Source organism: Anoplopoma fimbria, chromosome 11 (assembly GCF_027596085.1).
Source record: "Anoplopoma fimbria isolate UVic2021 breed Golden Eagle Sablefish chromosome 11, Afim_UVic_2022, whole genome shotgun sequence".
Lineage (NCBI taxonomy): Eukaryota > Metazoa > Chordata > Actinopteri > Perciformes > Anoplopomatidae > Anoplopoma > Anoplopoma fimbria.
The window spans coordinates 23,497,111-23,515,156 of record NC_072459.1 but is presented as its reverse complement, the minus strand read 5'-3'; the positions used below and the strand labels follow the sequence as shown (position 1 = coordinate 23,515,156).

At 38.9% G+C, this 18,046-nt stretch overlaps 3 protein-coding genes across 5 annotated transcripts; 1 reads left to right on the top strand and 2 right to left on the bottom strand.

Moving 5' to 3' along the window:
• Nucleotides 1–975: 975 nt before the first annotated feature.
• plbd1a (phospholipase B domain containing 1a) lies at nucleotides 976–8,795 on the bottom strand. 2 transcript variants are annotated; one of them, XM_054607767.1, is made up of 12 exons: nucleotides 8,748–8,795; nucleotides 8,594–8,708; nucleotides 7,444–7,666; nucleotides 6,982–7,065; nucleotides 6,446–6,587; nucleotides 5,425–5,565; nucleotides 3,873–4,017; nucleotides 3,518–3,718; nucleotides 2,856–2,996; nucleotides 2,576–2,761; nucleotides 2,221–2,327; nucleotides 976–2,109 (listed from the first exon to the last, which is right to left on the bottom strand). In XM_054607767.1, exons 2-12 carry the CDS (start codon nucleotides 8,661–8,663, stop codon nucleotides 1,933–1,935), a joined length of 1,617 nt encoding a protein of 538 aa, XP_054463742.1. In that variant the 5' UTR covers nucleotides 8,664–8,708; nucleotides 8,748–8,795; the 3' UTR covers nucleotides 976–1,932. The 2 variants fall into 2 exon arrangements, with proteins under 2 accessions (XP_054463742.1, XP_054463740.1); XM_054607765.1 differs by having other exon boundaries at nucleotides 8,594–8,788.
• Nucleotides 8,796–10,183: 1,388 nt separating this feature from the next.
• On the bottom strand, nucleotides 10,184–15,174 carry pick1 (protein interacting with prkca 1). 2 transcript variants are annotated; one of them, XM_054607625.1, is made up of 13 exons: nucleotides 15,016–15,174; nucleotides 14,464–14,536; nucleotides 14,147–14,258; nucleotides 13,899–14,034; nucleotides 13,113–13,181; nucleotides 12,871–12,960; nucleotides 12,717–12,770; nucleotides 12,474–12,536; nucleotides 12,179–12,312; nucleotides 11,852–11,944; nucleotides 11,670–11,720; nucleotides 11,396–11,540; nucleotides 10,184–10,757 (listed from the first exon to the last, which is right to left on the bottom strand). In XM_054607625.1, the coding sequence occupies exons 2-13, from the start codon at nucleotides 14,502–14,504 to the stop codon at nucleotides 10,486–10,488; spliced, it is 1,260 nt and encodes a 419-aa protein (XP_054463600.1). In that variant the 5' UTR covers nucleotides 14,505–14,536; nucleotides 15,016–15,174; the 3' UTR covers nucleotides 10,184–10,485. The 2 variants fall into 2 exon arrangements, with proteins under 2 accessions (XP_054463600.1, XP_054463601.1); XM_054607626.1 differs by having other exon boundaries at nucleotides 13,113–13,179; nucleotides 13,906–14,034.
• Nucleotides 15,175–16,827: 1,653 nt separating this feature from the next.
• Nucleotides 16,828–17,921, top strand: LOC129099106 (galectin-2-like). Its single transcript, XM_054608273.1, is given in 5 exon segments — nucleotides 16,828–16,846; nucleotides 16,942–17,027; nucleotides 17,173–17,252; nucleotides 17,434–17,605; nucleotides 17,775–17,921. Coding segments are annotated over 5 exon segments (504 nt in total).
• Nucleotides 17,922–18,046: the final 125 nt, after the last annotated feature.

Sequence of the window (18,046 nt, the reverse complement as noted above, 5' to 3'; positions counted from 1 at the left end):
GTGTTTCTGGGTCTTCCTCTCCCCCGTAATATTAGGCATACCAAACATATGACTGGAAACTATAGTATTGCCTATATCATGTAAATATCATGCCTGTTTATTAAACTGCAAACACTTGACCACAATTGTTATTATTTGGTTACAAGAACATTTCATAAAGACATACCTTTGCTATCGCCATGGACATAAAAATGTATATAAAAGTATTTGCACGTCAAAAGCGAATTCAGACAAAAGCAGTAAAACTGTAAACTGTCTGTGTACTATGCGCTCCTGTGAACGGCTTTCCATTTTTGGCGGACCATTCCAAGTTTTGACTTTCCTTTGGTGGAAGAGATTCTCTAGATCTAAGTAGAACTCTAAAGGAATCACAAAAATAATTAAAACCTTTTGGCTTTAAAGTTTTTACTTATCATACGATATATAGTCATTGGGCCTACAGGACATTTCTTTTTCTATATATGTAAATACCCTAGAATAAAAATGTGTGGATTTTCATTATTGTCAGTAAACACACAAAGGGGCTCATATCTACATATTCCATATAAATAAAAGTTTCAAATAACTATTATTAGTCATAGAGCAGGTGAAAACATTTGCTTGATAAGCCATTCTCCATTAGTTTCAAGGGGTTTCAATGCATTTTGAGGAAGTATATCGGTTTGCTTCTATTATTAAACATCAGATCTTGCTTTTTTGAGTTAACTACTGACCATTTGGTACATATAAACTCACAACAAGTTGAATATCAAATATATGCACATATGCATTTTAGAAATATTCCATATGGAAGATATTTAATAAACATAATGTGGTTTTTTTTACTCATTTGACCATTGATAAAAGTGGGATTTTTCATGTGATCTAAATATTTCAAACTTGTACTGTTACATACTTACCCAAAGTATGTACTTACCTGATTTTGAGACTTTATATATATTTATGTAAGCACAACATTAAAGTCAGGACTGTGCTGGTAGAACTGTAAAACTTTAATAAACAATTAACACAAGGACTGATGGCATGATACAGATGTGAAGTATTACACATACTATTACATAAGAAACACAGGCTTATTATAAATATATAAACCTGAGCTGTTTTAACTTTCCAAAGTATAAGAAATAGATGCATATAAATAACAAGATCACAGTCCTGAGTATGACATTGCATTGATTGATTCATTTTATCATCGAAAATGATGGTGTTTGCATGTATGAAGACATTCAAGCATTTAAAGAAAGATTAAATATTTTCACTGATTTAGTGCATTAATTCTGCATATTATAAAATGATGGTGCTCTCAGTGTTCAAGGCACAAATGGCAAGTATAAAAAAAAAAACTACTGGTTTCTACTGAATTCCAAATTAAATAACACATATGAGACATATACTCGTTCAAATCTGACTGGCAGTGTGACATCCTGCATTTTATCAGGTGGAAGGAGGTACTGTTGGTCACAGCATGTAAAAAGTAAAAAAATGTAAGAAGCATTTCTTGGTGGAGATTTTCATTTAAATAAATGTCTTTAAGTCACTATCTATCACCAAATGAGGTTACACAATAGGGAATGAGCCTATGGACGAGTGATAAAAGCCCTTGCACTTACTTACAAACTGGGCGTTTGTGTGTGACATTCCCAAGAAAACTCATAAACGGCGCACACTGTTTGTATCTCTGGGAAATTAGATCCAAAACCCTGCCTTGCAATCACCGCTTATTGCCATGGTTGCCGTCAAAGAGAACGAATTTGAGAAATTAGAGATTGTCACTTTGAGCAATAATTTGAAAAAAAACATCAGTATGTAAACAGAAGTGTACCCCAAGAGAAACATTAGATTGTGCCTTTGACTCTCATCATTCCCTGTTCTGAAAGTATCAGACAGACAGAATCTCTCTCTCTGTTTAACTCACACAAACACAAACACACCTCATGGCTCAAAAAGAAGAGGCTGCATCTTGATGAAGGTAAAGTTGTAATACTGCGGCAGACCCTGGTGGCTGATGCTGCTGAATTTATCCCAAAAGAACGGCGGGAGTCCGTCCTGTGTCGTTGGCCCGTTCACCGCCTCCGCACGGAAGTCCTCAGCCATGTGGAAATCTGTCACCTGGACGGAGAACAACACAGGAGCCAGAGAAAATCTGAGCTAAAAGGCATTTGATTTTACAAGTGACCTCTATTACTACAGTACAATATCACTGTGGTGACAGGGCACTACCTTAGTGTCATAGCAACCTCCTGGGGTAGCCTTCTCCGCTCTCAGGTCGCCACGGCAGCAGATGGTCTTGCAGGGGTCACCCTTGGAGTATGGATCCTTCTTGTAGTCTGAAAAACAACAATAAATGTGTGGGAACAATTCCTCTTCTGGGCCTATAAGGAAATCTTTATTCAAAATGTGGGACTAACAATACTATGACTGACTATGATTCATGATTACCTCAGTTAACAAAGATGTCACTGTGTTTGTTTGATCATTGAGACTTATGAAAACATAAGAAAAGCAGATTCAATTTGATATGGAGAACCAGCTGAATGTGAGTCAGAAATTACCAAAAGAAGACAGAGCCACACACCATTAAACCTCATAATGTGCTTCAAGGAGTCCAGGTCCTTGACATCAGCCTGGTCACGGCGGAAGATCTTGGCTCTGGGACAAAGATCGTAGGAGAAGTCTTCTCCATACTCTTCCCACATTTCTCCATAACCACTCAGCGTGTAGATCTTGTGGTGGAAAGGAACGTTGTAGGACGGCCAGTAACCTTAGGTTAACGGAGGCAGAAGGAAATACAATCTCTAAAACGTTCAAATGAAACAAAGGCTGTAGAAAAACAGAGTAAATAGATCTGTTGTTACCTCTGCGCAGAGCCTGTGTCTGGTCAGAGTACTCCACCAGCCCAGGGATCTGCTCCACCACAGTCAGAGCGCCGTTATCAACACTGTGGCCCAGCTTCACTTTGCTCCTGTCCAACACCATGTACTGGTTGTTGTAGGTGCCTACACAAACAGAGCCAGAGGTAGTGTATTTTAGCTGCTAATGTAGCCTTGAGCCTCTAGCAAAGATGAGGACCAGGCTGAAGAGGTCTGGTGAGTTTGCTTCTTTCTAACTCCACATCCTCAGAGTTATTTTTCAAACTTGTAGTCCTCAGACCAAACCTTTGCTGACATCACTTAAGGCAATTTATCAGATATCATGGACCTTCCTCTGGAGACACAAAAGGCTTTACGTGCAATATTACCCCACGACACCTGTAAACAGACTTTGGTGTGTAAAATAGGTGGAGTTCCCCTTTAAGTATCAAGTCAATGCAGGTTGATTTCAATTTTGTGCTGAAATAAATGTATTCCAATGGCTGCCTGCAAGGTAAAATGAATGAATTAAGATCAAATACACTGGTATGCTTTGGAAAACTAAAGGTTAGCAGTAGTGTAAGTATACATTAATTTCAATTAGTTTTAATTATTTGCTTTAGATAAAAATGGTGACTGTGCTTAGTGCAAAATATATAATCCCTTACCAGAGTTGTGATTGGAGAAGGTTTTGGCCCACTCTTCTCCGGTATGTGCCAAACTGTTAGCCAGCCTCACCCTCTGCCATGCCAGGAGGCTGTTTGGGGTGATTGTGTCAAAAAGGGAGGTGTTAAAGACATTGTTGGTGGTCTGGGTCATCATCAGACCACTGCCCATAAGGTAGAAGTCATCCAGAGACACAAGAAAACCTGAAGAGGAAGATTAAGCTGAGACCATTACTGACATACTTCACAAACAAGCCACAGTTGTGTGAAAAACGGATCGCAAATCACTACAGTTCCACAGATGTCCTTGTAATCTTTGAAGAATTCTTGTTATGGAGAATTCCTGGGGCCTTCATACCAGGGTAGCTGCTGAAGGACACTTTCCCGGTGGCTGTGTGGGGCTCAGTGATGTGGAAATCCCAGTGTTTGTAGATCCGCATCGTAGCAGCGTATGTGTACCAGCTGGAGTGGGCAAACAAAAGGTTCTCAAAACCGGGCAGCATCTGGGGGGGGGGGGGGGACAGAAAACATTCAAGTGTGGAGTTAGACTCAACAGTCAATACGGTATTCCTGTGTCAGCAGAAAATTACTGGGATTTGTGTCAGTGTGAATCAGATTTTATCACAGGTCCTAAGCGCCTTACTTCATGCAATGACTCAATTTAGGTTAAAAGGTAATGAGGCAGGGCGTCATCTTTAAGCTCTTTCACCCAATGGGCTGTTTGGTGATTGCCAATGTTTCCAAAGACAAAAAATTCAGTGTCTAAATAACAGAAATATATGAATAAAACAATAGAAAAAACATGTGTAGTTTTCTATTTGACGTATGTCATACACCATAACCAAATGTCATCTTGGATTTCAATGTAAATGTTTTCATGCAAAGCTGGTACAGAACGTAAATGTGGCAGTGCTCAACAGTAGCAAAAAAAAGGAATTTAGGATATTCTTGACTTCAATGAATGAATTACTATGTTGGTACAGTTACATAATTATTGTAATTCAAGTATGTGTGATGTGATGTGAGCTTCACAAATTAAAAAAACAAAAAAACATACATGGCACAAGTGATGAAAGTGACGAAAGTAAGTAAGTAAACAATTCATGGAGAACAAATAGTTTGTAAAAATGAAAGGTGTGATTATAAGTTAAACAACGAACAATACTGCACTCCTTAAAATATCTCAAATGCACATGAGGGATCCATATTTCTGCTATTAGTGTTACTAAATCTTTTTTATGACAGAGAAATCTGCTAATACTAATACAAAGAACTCCCACTGTATAATTTTCACCATGCAGGACTGCATGAGGGTGTGCTGATTACCAGGGTTTTGATGAACACTATGGTTGTGCGGTCAGACACAATGATACACCATGAGAGAATCCATTTAGACTGATTTATTGTCGGTAGTTGCAGGGCAGATAAGGCTGGCACAATCTTTGCTTGCCATTTTCACCATGCAGACCTGCATGGTGAACATTCTACAGTGGGAGTTCTTTGTTTATGTAGCAAATTAAACTTTCACTAAACACAAATACACTACTGCGTCTTTGGGAACAATATGCCTCGTTTTTTCTGGTGTGGTTGTGGTCACAAAGGAGGATATAGCACTTTTATAGACTAAATGTTTCACTAATGCTAAAAAGAGAGAGCTTTAAAAGAAGATGGGAGGCTCTCTATCCTTTAAATAAGTACGCAGGATGAAAAATAATATTCTCTCATTTTGCCAAGGCACCAGGGCATTTGTTTAGGAAATTATTTTTTAAAAGTAGTTGCTTTATTTTTTTAATTGATTTAACACATTTAAGTAAATCATCTGATTACAGCTGATGTTTTACTGATTTTAAACATATTGTGCACAGGAGCTTTGAGGAGCACCCCTTACTGTACATGTTTTGACCTCTGACCTTGATGAGAGCAGAGCAGTGTCCCATCCCCGGAAGTTTGAAGTTTCTGAGCGGAGAGTTGGAGGTGGGGACCAAGGCTGGGATCAGATCCAGCAGGTCTCCTACCGCATTCAGGAACTGGACGGCAAACAGGGACAGTGGCTATGGGAAGAAGGCCAGATAAACAGCTGCTTGTGAGCAAATGAAAATGAGTAGTAGTCCTGCTTCCATAGTGAGACCGCCACCAATCGAAAAATAAATATCTTACTTACTTAAAACAAGTGATAAGCTTAAAATTACTGAAATCATGAGCTATTAGGAGACATGTCATACCAAATCTGCACTATCCAAGCAGCAGTTTAACTTTATGACCCAACAACGATCTATTATTAAACTTAAACTGGTTCTAAATGCAAATAAATCTATGGTAGGTGAGATATAGATGCAATTTAGAAATGGTAAATAATTGAGTCAGTAATAAAGGCAGTTTCATTGTTTGTAACATAACAATATTGGCACAATAAGTGGTGTTGTCTTGTACTCAGTGTTGATCATAAACTAACCTTTGGAAAATACATTACTACTTTTGATCAACAACACATACATAAGGCATTCAATCACATGTCCCTTTAGACTTTAGAGTGACAAAATGTCAGAGTTGGAGGTTCCTCATTTTGAATAGGAACTTGTCAAGGCAGTATTTAAAGCCATGCACCTGTCAGAATCCTGAAGTGGAATTTCTAGTTTCCATAAGATTCAGATTATTCTATTTATATAGACATATTCTTAATATGCACTTCTTTGTTTTATCTTTACATATGCATACACTTGAAACCGTGATTTGAGAGTTGCAGTTGATTATTTTGCATATTCACATTGTTTTATACCTTTAATGTGTGTTTTTTATTGTTTTTGTCTGAAAAATGTTCTTTACTGATGCAGAAAAAAGATATCCCCCAAAGGCTTCTATGCTCATAAAAAAGCCTGTTTCAACACAAGTTAAATTGCAATGATAAGATAACATTAATTGTGCCCTTCTTACCTTTTTTCCTTGTTTCTTTGCCCAGTGTGCGACTCCTGCCTGCAGTCCATCCATCTGAGCCACGATGAAGCCTGCGTGTTCCCAAAGAGGATCAGAGCTCTTGTTCAGTTTTACTTGCTCTCTGGTCCATGCGTCCTGCTTCCTACAAGCCCAAGAGTGACATTATTCATTATAATTATTTACTATGAACTACTTAAAAGTAAAGAACCAAACACTGAGCTCATGACCAGAAGCTTGGCAAACATGTAGTCCAATGGATACATGTTAATAAACTCACTTGAACAGAGGACAAACATTTCATTCTCAAAACAATCCAAAGTTACTTAATCAAACAATAATATTCTCTCTGTTTTCCTCTTCCTGCTGAATGTTACAATGTAATCCTTTTCAGGAATAAACTCAATAAACTGGTAAGGGGCAGGCCAATGCCATTACAGAACACTTACAGAGCTTAAATATCTGGTCACAGTCTGAGCTAAACTGAACGGTGCTGCTGCTGTGGTTTTCATTTTTAAAGAAAAACAGAACAGACTCACGCCATGAAACTCTGAACCGGGTCGAGGATCTTTGGGTCATGGATCAGCTGCGGATACATGTTCGCATAGTGGTCAATCATCTGCCTGGGGAGAAAGAGTATGTATGAATACTAAATGAATGTAATCAGAATGAAAAAAATACAGTATTTACAATGTTTAAACAACGTGTTTGATAATGTTTGATTAGTCAGTAGTTTATTATCCTAATGATTTTGTATTTTTACTTCATTGCGTGGGAGGCTGGTGGGTGCTGGCAATCGTTTAATTGTTACAGAAGGGGACAAAGGTCAAAGCTCATTTAAGTTTCTTATCTCCAAGTTTCTCATCAGACGCATACTGTTCAACAACAATCACCAATTTGATTACTGATAATGTTTTTTTTTGATTATCAGATGTTGAGATGGAGGCATGATGAGGACTCTATAGGAAAAGCGAGCATGACAGCACATTCATCACACTTACTGGGCAGTGAGGAAGCCTTCGAGGTAGCCAGCCAGGAAGAAAGTCACCTCATCAGGTTCAGGGGTCTGCCCATACCCGGCACGGATCTCTAGGACACTCCAGCCTGTACTTGACAGGGTATCATTCAGATAACCGTATGCATCCCCTTTGGTCTCCAGCACCCCTTCCTTCAGCAGGACAAGCTTGTGTTGGGGGTCCCAGTACACTGTGGCTGCTGTCATCTCTGAGGAGAAATCACACACCATTGTAGTAAGAGGAAAATAACTTAACGAAATGGCTGTATAAGGTCACAACAGTCATGTATAAGGTCACAACAGTCATGTATAAGGTCACAACAGTCATGTATAAGGTCACAACAGTCATGTATAAGGTCACAACAGTCATGTATAAGGTCACAACAGTCATGTATAAGGTCACAACAGTCATGTATAAGGTCACAACAGTCATGTATAAGGTCACAACAGTCATGTATAAGGTCACAACAGTCATGTATAAGGTCACAACAGTCATGTATAAGGTCACAACAGTCATGTAGACTTTCATTCCTAGAATACAAGTAAAGTCCTATGCGAAGTAACTCTACCATTAAAATGATATTGAGCTTATGCTGGCCTTTATTGTTTGTATGGCAGTATATCAGTGCATCTATACCTTGCATTGCATTTTTAATGTGTTTTAGCTTGTGTAACATTCATTAAAAATATCCCACCATTCATGTCTGAATGTTTCTACAGTTGATCATTTTAAAATGTATTTCAATATATAAACAAAATGAAGGTTTAAACGAAACATTTCAGTGGAAGGAGCCCTCGTGATTGTGGGGGATTACCCTGTACAGTAACTTTAAATAGACAACAGGCTATTCAGGTCAAGCGAACCTTTCCGACACACCTTGAATCATAAGAGCAGACAGAGAGTGTCAGTCCTGTGTATGTATGTATGTATGTATGTATGTATGTATGTATGTATGTATGTATGTATGTATGTATGTATGTATGTATGTATGTATGTATGTATGTATGTATGTATGTATGTATGTATGTATGTATGTATGCATGTATGTATGTATGTATGTATGTATGCATGCTTACAGCCAACCACTGTGTTAGATCCTGAACCCACAACCCGTGATTTCATATGAACTACTTACTGTCAGCAGAGGCGAAGGTCGCAGCCGCCACACACAGCAGAACGCCATACAGCCTCTTAGCTGAAAGCATGGCTCTATGGATGCAGTTTAAGGCTAATCTATGCAGAATAAAGACCTGGATGCAGTTTAAGGCTAATCTATGCAGAATAAAGACCTGGATCGGTCAAACGTGGCTCGAGCAGAAGAGAAACTCAGATTCTGGGAAAGTCCGAGTAAAGCTGTGGGAGCGGAGCGTCTTCTGATTGGCTGCTGAGAGGAGGAACGGGAACAACACTACAGGTCGTTTGAAAGGGATTGCTGTTTAATATGGAAGCGAAACTGAGCCCCAAGTGTCTTAAGAGATGGCACAATGTTACATAAAGTTTCAACCTATTTGTTATTTCTCCCCCGTAGGCTCAAGACAACACCTGGCTCTTATCTTATCTTATCTTATCTTATCTTAAGCAGGGCCTGGATCCATTAGGCTGCTGGGAACTGCCTGTAAGACAATAACACCACGAACCTGTTCACACCCTCCCCATATAGAACCATCAGTAGAGACAGACCCTGTGACACAGACATGCTGTTAGGTTAGGGGACAACACAGCAGCTCCTTCTGATTTAGTAAAAGACAACAATACACGAACCAAATGTTTCTTTAATTGAACACATGTGAACTCTTGATGATTGCAGACAGTGTGATCTGATGCTTCCCCCTAGTGTTCCCAAAAGTAAAACATGAAAATGCACAAAATCATCTTATCCCCTTGAAGGCAGCAACAAGGAGACATAGAATAGGATAATTATATTGACTATAAAATAGAATCCAATTTTCTAATTAAAAGCTTTTAAATATACTTTGACAAAAGAATAAATAAAGTGGGAATGAGAATAGAAATTAAAACAACAGCACTCTGTACACAGTTATTTACATATAGTGTTGGTAGTTTTTCATCATTAATGATTTCCACACAGTGGTAAAGCTCTGTGAGGCTTTTTGTGTCAATTACCTTTCTCCTTCTAAACAGAAACACTACCACGGGCTGAAAGAAAACAGACATGTTGTTGACGAGAAGAGAGCAGTTCAGGTGGGTTACAAGAGAGTTAGAAAGAAACTTTAACTGGAAACATGCAGTACAAAGAGGTGAAACAGATTGAATAAAATAAAAAATAGGCTTTGGTTATAAAGCTTTTCAGAACTAGACTTTGCTAATTGCAGGCTCTCCCTTATGAAACAACTTAAAATGTGCTTAGCAGAATAAAAAAAATTGAAGACAAATTAATGTAACAGCTTCATGTAACAAACTGCATTCAGTCATTATCTTCAACAATACCTTTAGATTTTGTATATGTATCCAGTAGTTTAATTTGCCATGTGTTTGTTAAACTACACAAAATATAATTTTAGGTAGCTAAATAAATCCCTGTAAAAATACGACAAGTTTGTAGCAAAGAAAATAACCAAAAAACGTTAATATCAAGATATAACTTCAACAATCCACAATCTGCACATTGACATGCAGCCCAGACCCATTAGGCTTCATTAAGAGCTTAGAAGGCACACCTCATCATCTCAGGACCTCATGATCACATAAAGTCTTTTTTTTTTTTTTTTTTTTTTTTTTAAGAGAAAGTTGACAGTCAGAAGTTGCTATGGTAAAATAATCAGAAAGCTGTTGATTTGAGATTATCCCAAGAGGGACACACAGCCAAAAGACTACCATACAGCATTATAGCTGCATTTTTTTTGTAGTTTTCACCATTTAAACCACTACAATCCACTGCAAAGATTGCTGTATGGTGAGTGCATTGACATTAAATGCAAGTGAAAAACAGTTATGTTGGAGGAGTGGACTTCATCACACACACAAACAAGCACACAAACACACACTCGCTAACTCACTCACTCACTGTCATTCGTCATCAATCAATTTTTCAGCCCCATTTTCAGCTTGTCTCTCTGTGCTGCTCCTTCCTTCCTCTCCACCTCCTCCCTCCTCCTCCTCCTCCTCCTCCTCCTCATCTCCGGTGTAGGAGAATGGCTGGCTGCCGTAGTTGAACATGGTGCGGGAGAGGTCCACTTCAATGGGGAAGACATCCGCCTCCTTCAGGACGGCGTAGCACTCGTCATAGTAATGTGACATGCCTGAGACGAAGCGCTGCAGCTGGAACACAATGTCCTGGACTGTAGGTGAAGAAGAGGGGAGGGAAGAGAGTGGATGATCTAGGTTATTAAATTTAGAGACGGGTAAGGGAAGTTAAATATTGACAAACAAAACAAAATAAAGAATGTGAGGAGCAAAAAGAGTGAGAAAATGATGGGGCAAACAGGTGAAATGTTTATTGTGTGGTTTTCTTATCTGGTATTTAGGGACAGATTATATGAGATTAAATTGCTGAATATCAGCACGTAACCTGAAATGGTTGGTATGGCTCTTCTCTGGCAGATTTTATGTTGTTTTTCTTCTGATCAATATCTTTACATTTCTCTGGTCTTTCTTTGTGCATTTTTGCAGACTAAATGCCAAAAATGATTTACTGACTATTTATTCTAATCGAAACAAATGCATCCAAGATTAGTTTGGCAAAAATTTGACTTGTATAGAAATTTTCCAAATAATCACCAATTTAAGTGAAAAACTAACACTGTTAAAATATTTTTCACATGGGGAGTGAGGGACAGGCATTGTCCCATTTCTTGTGAATAGAGAGAAACCGATCAGACAGATGTAGCCTTGTACCACTTGTGCCAGTTTACAACTGACTGAGTGGGTAAATGGAAAATAATTGCTGGGAAAAAGGCCAACAACATCAACAACAGACCGTGTTTCTGATCCAGCAGCTCTATCTTCTCCAGAACGTCCTTCCTCATTTTGGCGAAGCGGGCGCGAGCCTCCTGCCGACACCGCAGCACCAAGCGGTATTCATAGTTACCAGTGCTGACACGATACAGCGGCTCTCCCATGGCCTGTATGACGAAGAATATTAATCACAGCTTCAGATTATACAAGAACAAGAATCCTCAGAGATGTAAAGCAACACAATTTTCCATTGGCAACCCCAAAATCTTGTATTTATAATGAAAATGAGAACTCACAATGCTGCTGTATTCTTCATCATCCATTTCCTTCACCTTCAGGCAGTACGACTGAAAGACACAAGGAATTGATCATTTTCTCTGCAGACTGATAGTGAACTAAATCAGTCAGATTTACAAGTGATGACACTACGTTGCAGATCGCACTAAAAACCAAAAGGCACCGGCTGCTGCTGCCTTACCAGATATTCAAACTTCACATCCAGGTACTTGCGGATGGTTAGCTTCGTGTCGGGTATGGCTTTGTGAAGGTACGTGTTCAGATCGTGGAGCATCTGCACAACAAGATACCATTTGTGTTGAGATGTCAGACGGATCATACGGTCATGTCATGAGATCCACACATGACAGAAGCACAATAGAACAAAGTCGTGTTGGATTAACTCCACAGATCCTCCCAAACAAGTGTGTGTGTGCTTTGTACTTCCATTCCATAATGTTCGATAAAAAGACATGTTTGGTCCGAGTGTTCACAATTGTTTGAAAGTTAACCTTTGATCTGTACTCACAGGTTTGATTGTCTTTAGGAGCTTAATACCGTATTTCTCAATGTTGCGGTGAGCATCAGCAAACTTCACAAAAGCTTCGCTGGCTGCAGCCTGAGGCTCTCTCACCCCGATGACAGAAAAGACATCGCCAAACGCTGGAGGGGTAGATTTTTAAATACCAGTCAGTACATCAGACACTACAGGTCAGATAACTTGAGATCTGTTAAGAGGATAAGGTTTGTGCTTTTCCTCTTTGCTGGTTGTTTTTAAGGGAGGAACATGAGTTTAATTTCAGATTTTGATCACAGTAACTCACCTCTGTGAGTTTGAGAAAGCTCAAAGAAAGCTCTGAGCAGTCTCTTTGTGTGCTCCATCAGCCCTACGAGCAAACAGAATAATGGGACAATGGTTTGAACAAACAGGAACATGTGAATCTTTACAGAAACTCACCTCAATGCAGTGTTTCTGATTAAAACATCACATTAACAGTTACCTTGCCGATCACACTGCAACACTTTAGTTCACTGAAGGCCAGTTTTGTAATTTGATTATTCTTTACCTTTGTAGAGCTCTGCTGTTTTCTCCAGCTCCTCCAGTCTTTTGACCAGTCCATCTGTAAAGTAAATCCACGTGAGTTTAGCTTTATAACCATCTACATAAATGCACTAATACAATCAGTATGTTCACAATAATAATAATAATAATAATCTCACCGTTGCATAGAATAGCTCTACTGAGTCCAAGAGCATCTGCTGTGCCTGAGCTCATGTTCTCTACCAGGCGATGTTTTACTTTTTTCAGGACTGAAAGACACAGCGTGCGTGTTTAATGGACACAAACAGCACTGAATAAATGTTACTGTGATAAAGGAAGAAAGCAATTCATAGCATTACAATACATAATCCACATGCAGTAAAATAAACAAACAATGAATCACGACTAATAGAGGAGATACCTATATCCAGAGACTTCCCCTGTTTGGGGTCTGCCTGCAGTTTGTTGTAGTGGATAACTGCTTCTCCCTGTGAGAGCAAAATCAGGAGATATACAGTTGAATCATGAACAACAAATAAGGTAACATTTAAGTAGTAGACCATCTCTAGAAAACAAACTTCATCTGCCATTTATTTAACCTTTTAAAATTTTACCAATAAAATACAATGTGTTATACTACTACATGAGGCAAAATTCATAATGTGCAAACTTTTCCAGCTAAATTGTGCCTAGTGTGAAAGTCATATGCACATTCATTTGCCCTGGATGGATAACAGCAATACATTCTAATCCTTTAAATCCCACGTTGCACCTCGTCTTTAATCCAGCATGCAGTAATGTCAAGTCATGGAATTTTCTGGGTGCAAACAATGGATGCCAAAAACAACACAGCCACCCTGCACTGGTGACGTTATACCTATCGCTATGGGCTATAGTCCCGACCTCTGCAGCACAGCTTGCCAAGCCAGTGAAGTCCCTCTTTTCCAGTTTGATGGTGAGTTTGCATCGGTAGTCAGTGAACTGTTGGACTATTTGCTGATAAATCTTCAGCCCAGGTGGGACGCAGAAATGTAAGTCATTTTTGATTCCTTTTGCATATTTCTATTCTATCTAATATTTGCTTCAATTTGAGTTTTGAACTCATGAAAAGGTGGTCATTAGTGATGGGGAAATATTATTATATATATAAATTGTACATAAAAAACATTGTAGAAGAAGTAAGTAATAAGCCATCTGAGCATTTCCTTGTGTACCAGCACAGCTTGAATCATCTTTGCCACCTCCACTTTGGTCTTTCCCTTCACTGGTTTCCCATTCACGCCTGTGATTTCATCACCTGCTGCCAGTGTCCCATCCAACGCTGCTGGGGTGTTATCAAAGACCTGGAAGACAACAGACGCCACATTAAAAAAGGTACCAATGACACAGAAACACTGTATGTTCTTGCAATTTATACTTTACAGAATTGTTCAAAATCAATTGTTCTGTACATACCTGGACAATGTAAAGACAAGGGCAGTACTGTGCCCCACCACCAATGCTGATCCCAATGAGGTTATTAGCATCTTTCTTTAAACACACAGTGCCAGGTACCGTTGGTATCCCCCTGTAGAGGAGAGGACATGATATATTGAAATTTGTAGCATTTAGTTGATCCTTTTTTTGCATTCTAATAAGTGCAATTAGTTCAATAATTCGAGGAATGAGTGCAAAGTTCATATCAGGACTTCAAAAATGTCCCATGTATAAACCAAAGATTTAAACACTGAATGGCGCAGATCACGAAAAGGGAAAACACAATTGTGACTCACAGTTTGTCCTCCTCCAACTCATAATCCATGTCTGTGAACATTAGAGGACCGTTTGGATCCGGTCCCTGTGAACCTGTGAGAGAACACAACAACACCATTGCGTTAAACAGTGTGTGACTGTACCTTACGTTTGTTAAGATGAAGACAGAAACAACTAGCTCTCTCAGTATGGGCTACCACTACAACAGGTGATTGATAGTGAGCTCATATAACACTGGTATGAAACAGAACGATGCCATCGTGGAGCAGATGGTCCTCGTCTGGTCACAGCTGGACGAACAGCTGGTTACTTTCAGAGGAAACTAACTATCGTTACCCGGTGTCGGCCAGTTAAACGAGTCTAAACACGTGTTACAAGTCAACTTCACATCACGATCAATGCTGTAAACAACAACAACGACGGGTTTCTGTCTGTGTAGCGACGGAAGAGCAGAACAAGAGGCTCACTGACAGCTGCTAGCGATGAACAACACACACTGAACGATGAACAACACACACTGAACGATGAACAACACACACTGAACGATGAACAACACACACTGAATAATTCACCTTCGTTGTGCTTTGCACCCGTTTCGAATACAGATCCCACTTAGTCTGCATACAAAGCACAATGTCTTTTTTAAATCGATCCCTTTAGTAGCAATTATCTTGATTTCCTGATTTCCACCTGCAGGTCTTCTGTTTACTTTCTTTCGTCACTTCCGGCAGCTGAGCGGAAGTTGTTTTAGAGAAAGAGCAATTTAGTCAGAATAACACAAATATTTATCCCTGTATCTATATGTTTCTGCTTTGGCATATAGCATTATTTATTCAATGTAATCCCTTCCAAGAAAACCTTCAAGGTATGATCTTGATGATCTCGGTGGTCACAGTAGCAGCATTTTAATTTCGTCAAAATGGCGTCAATATTTAGCCATAACAACACAACAACTTCCGGTAGTACTTTCAAAATAAAGTGACCAAAGGCGATTGTCACCTTACCGCCGTGCTAGCACTGCAGTGTTTATTGATTATGTATTGATGTATGTATTTGTTTATTCATTCATTCATTCGTTCTTTCATTTATACTGCCCTCCATATCCAGTGGCCAAAGTCAAGTCTGGAAATGCAACTCATTCATTTTATAAAACAGACGTCAAGGCAGACACGACAGCACTTCCGGTAGTACTTTCAAAAGAAAGTGATCAATCATCATTAAAATCGTGGGTTTTCACGCCCCCCTGTGGTCACAATGTGGAACTGCAGGACATTAAAGTAAAACATTGCATACGTGCAGCACACTCCCACTTCTGGTACATACTTTAAAAAAAGGGTGGCCAAACTGAAATAATAGAATAGAAATATTTTTTTACAAGTAGTCAATCGTCTTCGTAGCAACAGTTTATAAAGTTCATAAAGGAAACTGCAACGAGCAAGGATATATATACATATATATATCCTTATATATATCCTTGCTATACAATATATTTATATATATATAAGTTTTCAATCCCTTGCTAACTATGCTAAATTCCATGATGATTCATTTGATTCCAAATACACTGGACTGTAACCTTTACCTCCACTTGTTTAAGGAGGTAAAGGTTACATTAGAGCAGTAAACGCTCTATAGGCAATAAACCATTTCTGGATCAGAACCGTGGGTTCTACCGCCCTCCTGTGGTCACAATGTGGAACTGTACGACATTAATGGCAGCATACTACCACAAAAATAGTTTTGCCAAACTGAAGCATTTAGAAACAATATAAGAGAAATCATTAGCAACAGTTCATAAAGTTAAAGTTAGGGAAACTACAAGGAGCGACGGGGTCATGTGACGTGACATTTACTGACATGTAGGCCAGGATTGTTTAATGATTGATAACCATGTCCTCCAGTACAGATGATCCTATGAATATCTGTTATTCTCACTGACGAATATAAGGAGTTTGTGCTTTACATTGTAATAACTAGACAACTAGTATAGCATATGATAATAGATTATCCTTAGTGACAGTTTTTGTCACTATATTTTGGAAGTATTTACCAGAAGTGATATTTGTCAGCATTGACGCTAATGAGATTATTTGAACATGCTGTGACCTGGAGGGAAGTAAAGACACCATCAGCACTGATCACACAGTTTCTGCTCCAATGTAATCAGAAATGTGTTGCAGACACAATGGCTCCAATCAACACATATGTAAATAGCTCTGAGCAGAGCAGTTTGTTCAAACAGTTAGCAGTGGCACTGTGGCAGCTGTTACTCAGAACTTGTTCTGTGATTAAAGAGACAATTAATCTTTTTTGCAACATGAGTTCAACAGCAATGATTAAATAGAGCAGTGCATCTGCATTGAAAGGGCTACTTGATTTCCATGATGATCAACAGGTCACACTGTAACATTTAAAAGTCCTTCCACTGAATCCTTTGTGCTTCACATTATAAATGAGGTCAAACTTCACAGTCAGGCTAGTTGCTTTTTGTCTTCCAGGGCAGAAGACTGCTTGTGTGACAGGACTTTACATCTTCCATTAGCTCCACGACTGTCCACCAACACCAGCACCCAAAATGAACATGGTAAGTTTGACTGCTTTGTACTTGATTCTATTTCACTTTGCATCTGTAATTTGTAGAATAAAAATATGAGCACCATTATAACAGTAATCTTTCATTTTCTAATTAAATGGTTTGTAACCCTGAACTGCACAATTGTGTTTCTCAGCAACTTGAATTGAAGAATGTGAATATGAGAGCTGGAGACCAGCTGAAAGTAAAGGGGGTAATTCTGCATGATGCTGAGAGGTGAGCTAACCAAACTCATTATATTTGTTTTATAATAGCATCTTTACTGAATAAAATAAAATGTCGTTCAAGCTCTGCATCTATTGTATCATCTCTGATAATAATAATCTCTGATAATAATCTCTCATAATAATGATCTCTGATAATAATAATCTCTGGTAATAATAATCTCTCCACTCAGATTTGAGATCAATCTCGGCTGTGGTGCAGACGACCTGGCTCTGCACTTTAACCCTCGTTTCCATGATGACAAAGATGGAACTGTTGTTGTTTGCAACTCAAAGGCTGCTGGTTGTTGGGGCGATGAGAAACGAGAAATACACAACCACCTACAGAGGGGCACCGATGTCAAGGTGAGGCAATCTGACTGAAGGGAGGGAGAATGTGTGTATTTTGTGGGGGGAAAAAATAAAAAATGCTTTCCCCTTTGGTGATATCCAGGCATGCAGGTCCATTTGTTTGGAGAAGTTTTGAGATGTCTGCCTAAAATTAAAAGGTGTTACTGTATCTTTTCTGTTTTAGATGGTGTTGAAGCTGACCGGTGACATGTTTGAAGTGGAGCTTCCTGATGGACATGAAGTCCAGTTTCCCAACCGTGGTGGCATGGACATCATCAGCTACATCAAAATTGCAGGGGACTTCAAACTGACTTCCTTGAAGATCTCCTAAGAGCACAAATGCTGTTACACATGCATGGTATGTTTATCAGTTTGGTTAAAGACGAGACTTTGAGACTTGATCAGCTATTGTAAGAAATATTAATGACTATGACATGAATATCTTCAGTGAAATGG

What these genes read in the sequence shown, in the direction of transcription:
- plbd1a (XM_054607767.1), bottom strand. Translation starts at nt 8,663, where the DNA reads ATGCTTTCAGCTAAGAGGCTGTATGGCGTTCTGCTGTGTGTGGCGGCT. An exon ending in CAAAGAAACAAGGAAAAAAG is followed by an intron (nt 5,566 to 6,445) that starts GTAAGAAGGGCA and finishes TTCTTCCCATAG; the next exon opens with CCACTGTCCCTGTTTGCCGT. An exon ending in GAGGTTGCTATGACACTAAG is followed by an intron (nt 2,110 to 2,220) that starts GTAGTGCCCTGT and finishes TTCTCCGTCCAG; the next exon opens with GTGACAGATTTCCACATGGC.
- pick1 (XM_054607625.1), bottom strand. Translation starts at nt 14,504, where the DNA reads ATGTTCACAGACATGGATTATGAGTTGGAGGAGGACAAACT. An exon ending in TCAAGCTGTGCTGGTACACA is followed by an intron (nt 13,182 to 13,898) that starts AGGAAATGCTCA and finishes TTTTGCTCTCAC; the next exon opens with AGGGAGAAGCAGTTATCCAC. An exon ending in TAGAGCTATTCTATGCAACG is followed by an intron (nt 12,771 to 12,870) that starts GTGAGATTATTA and finishes TTTACTTTACAG; the next exon opens with ATGGACTGGTCAAAAGACTG.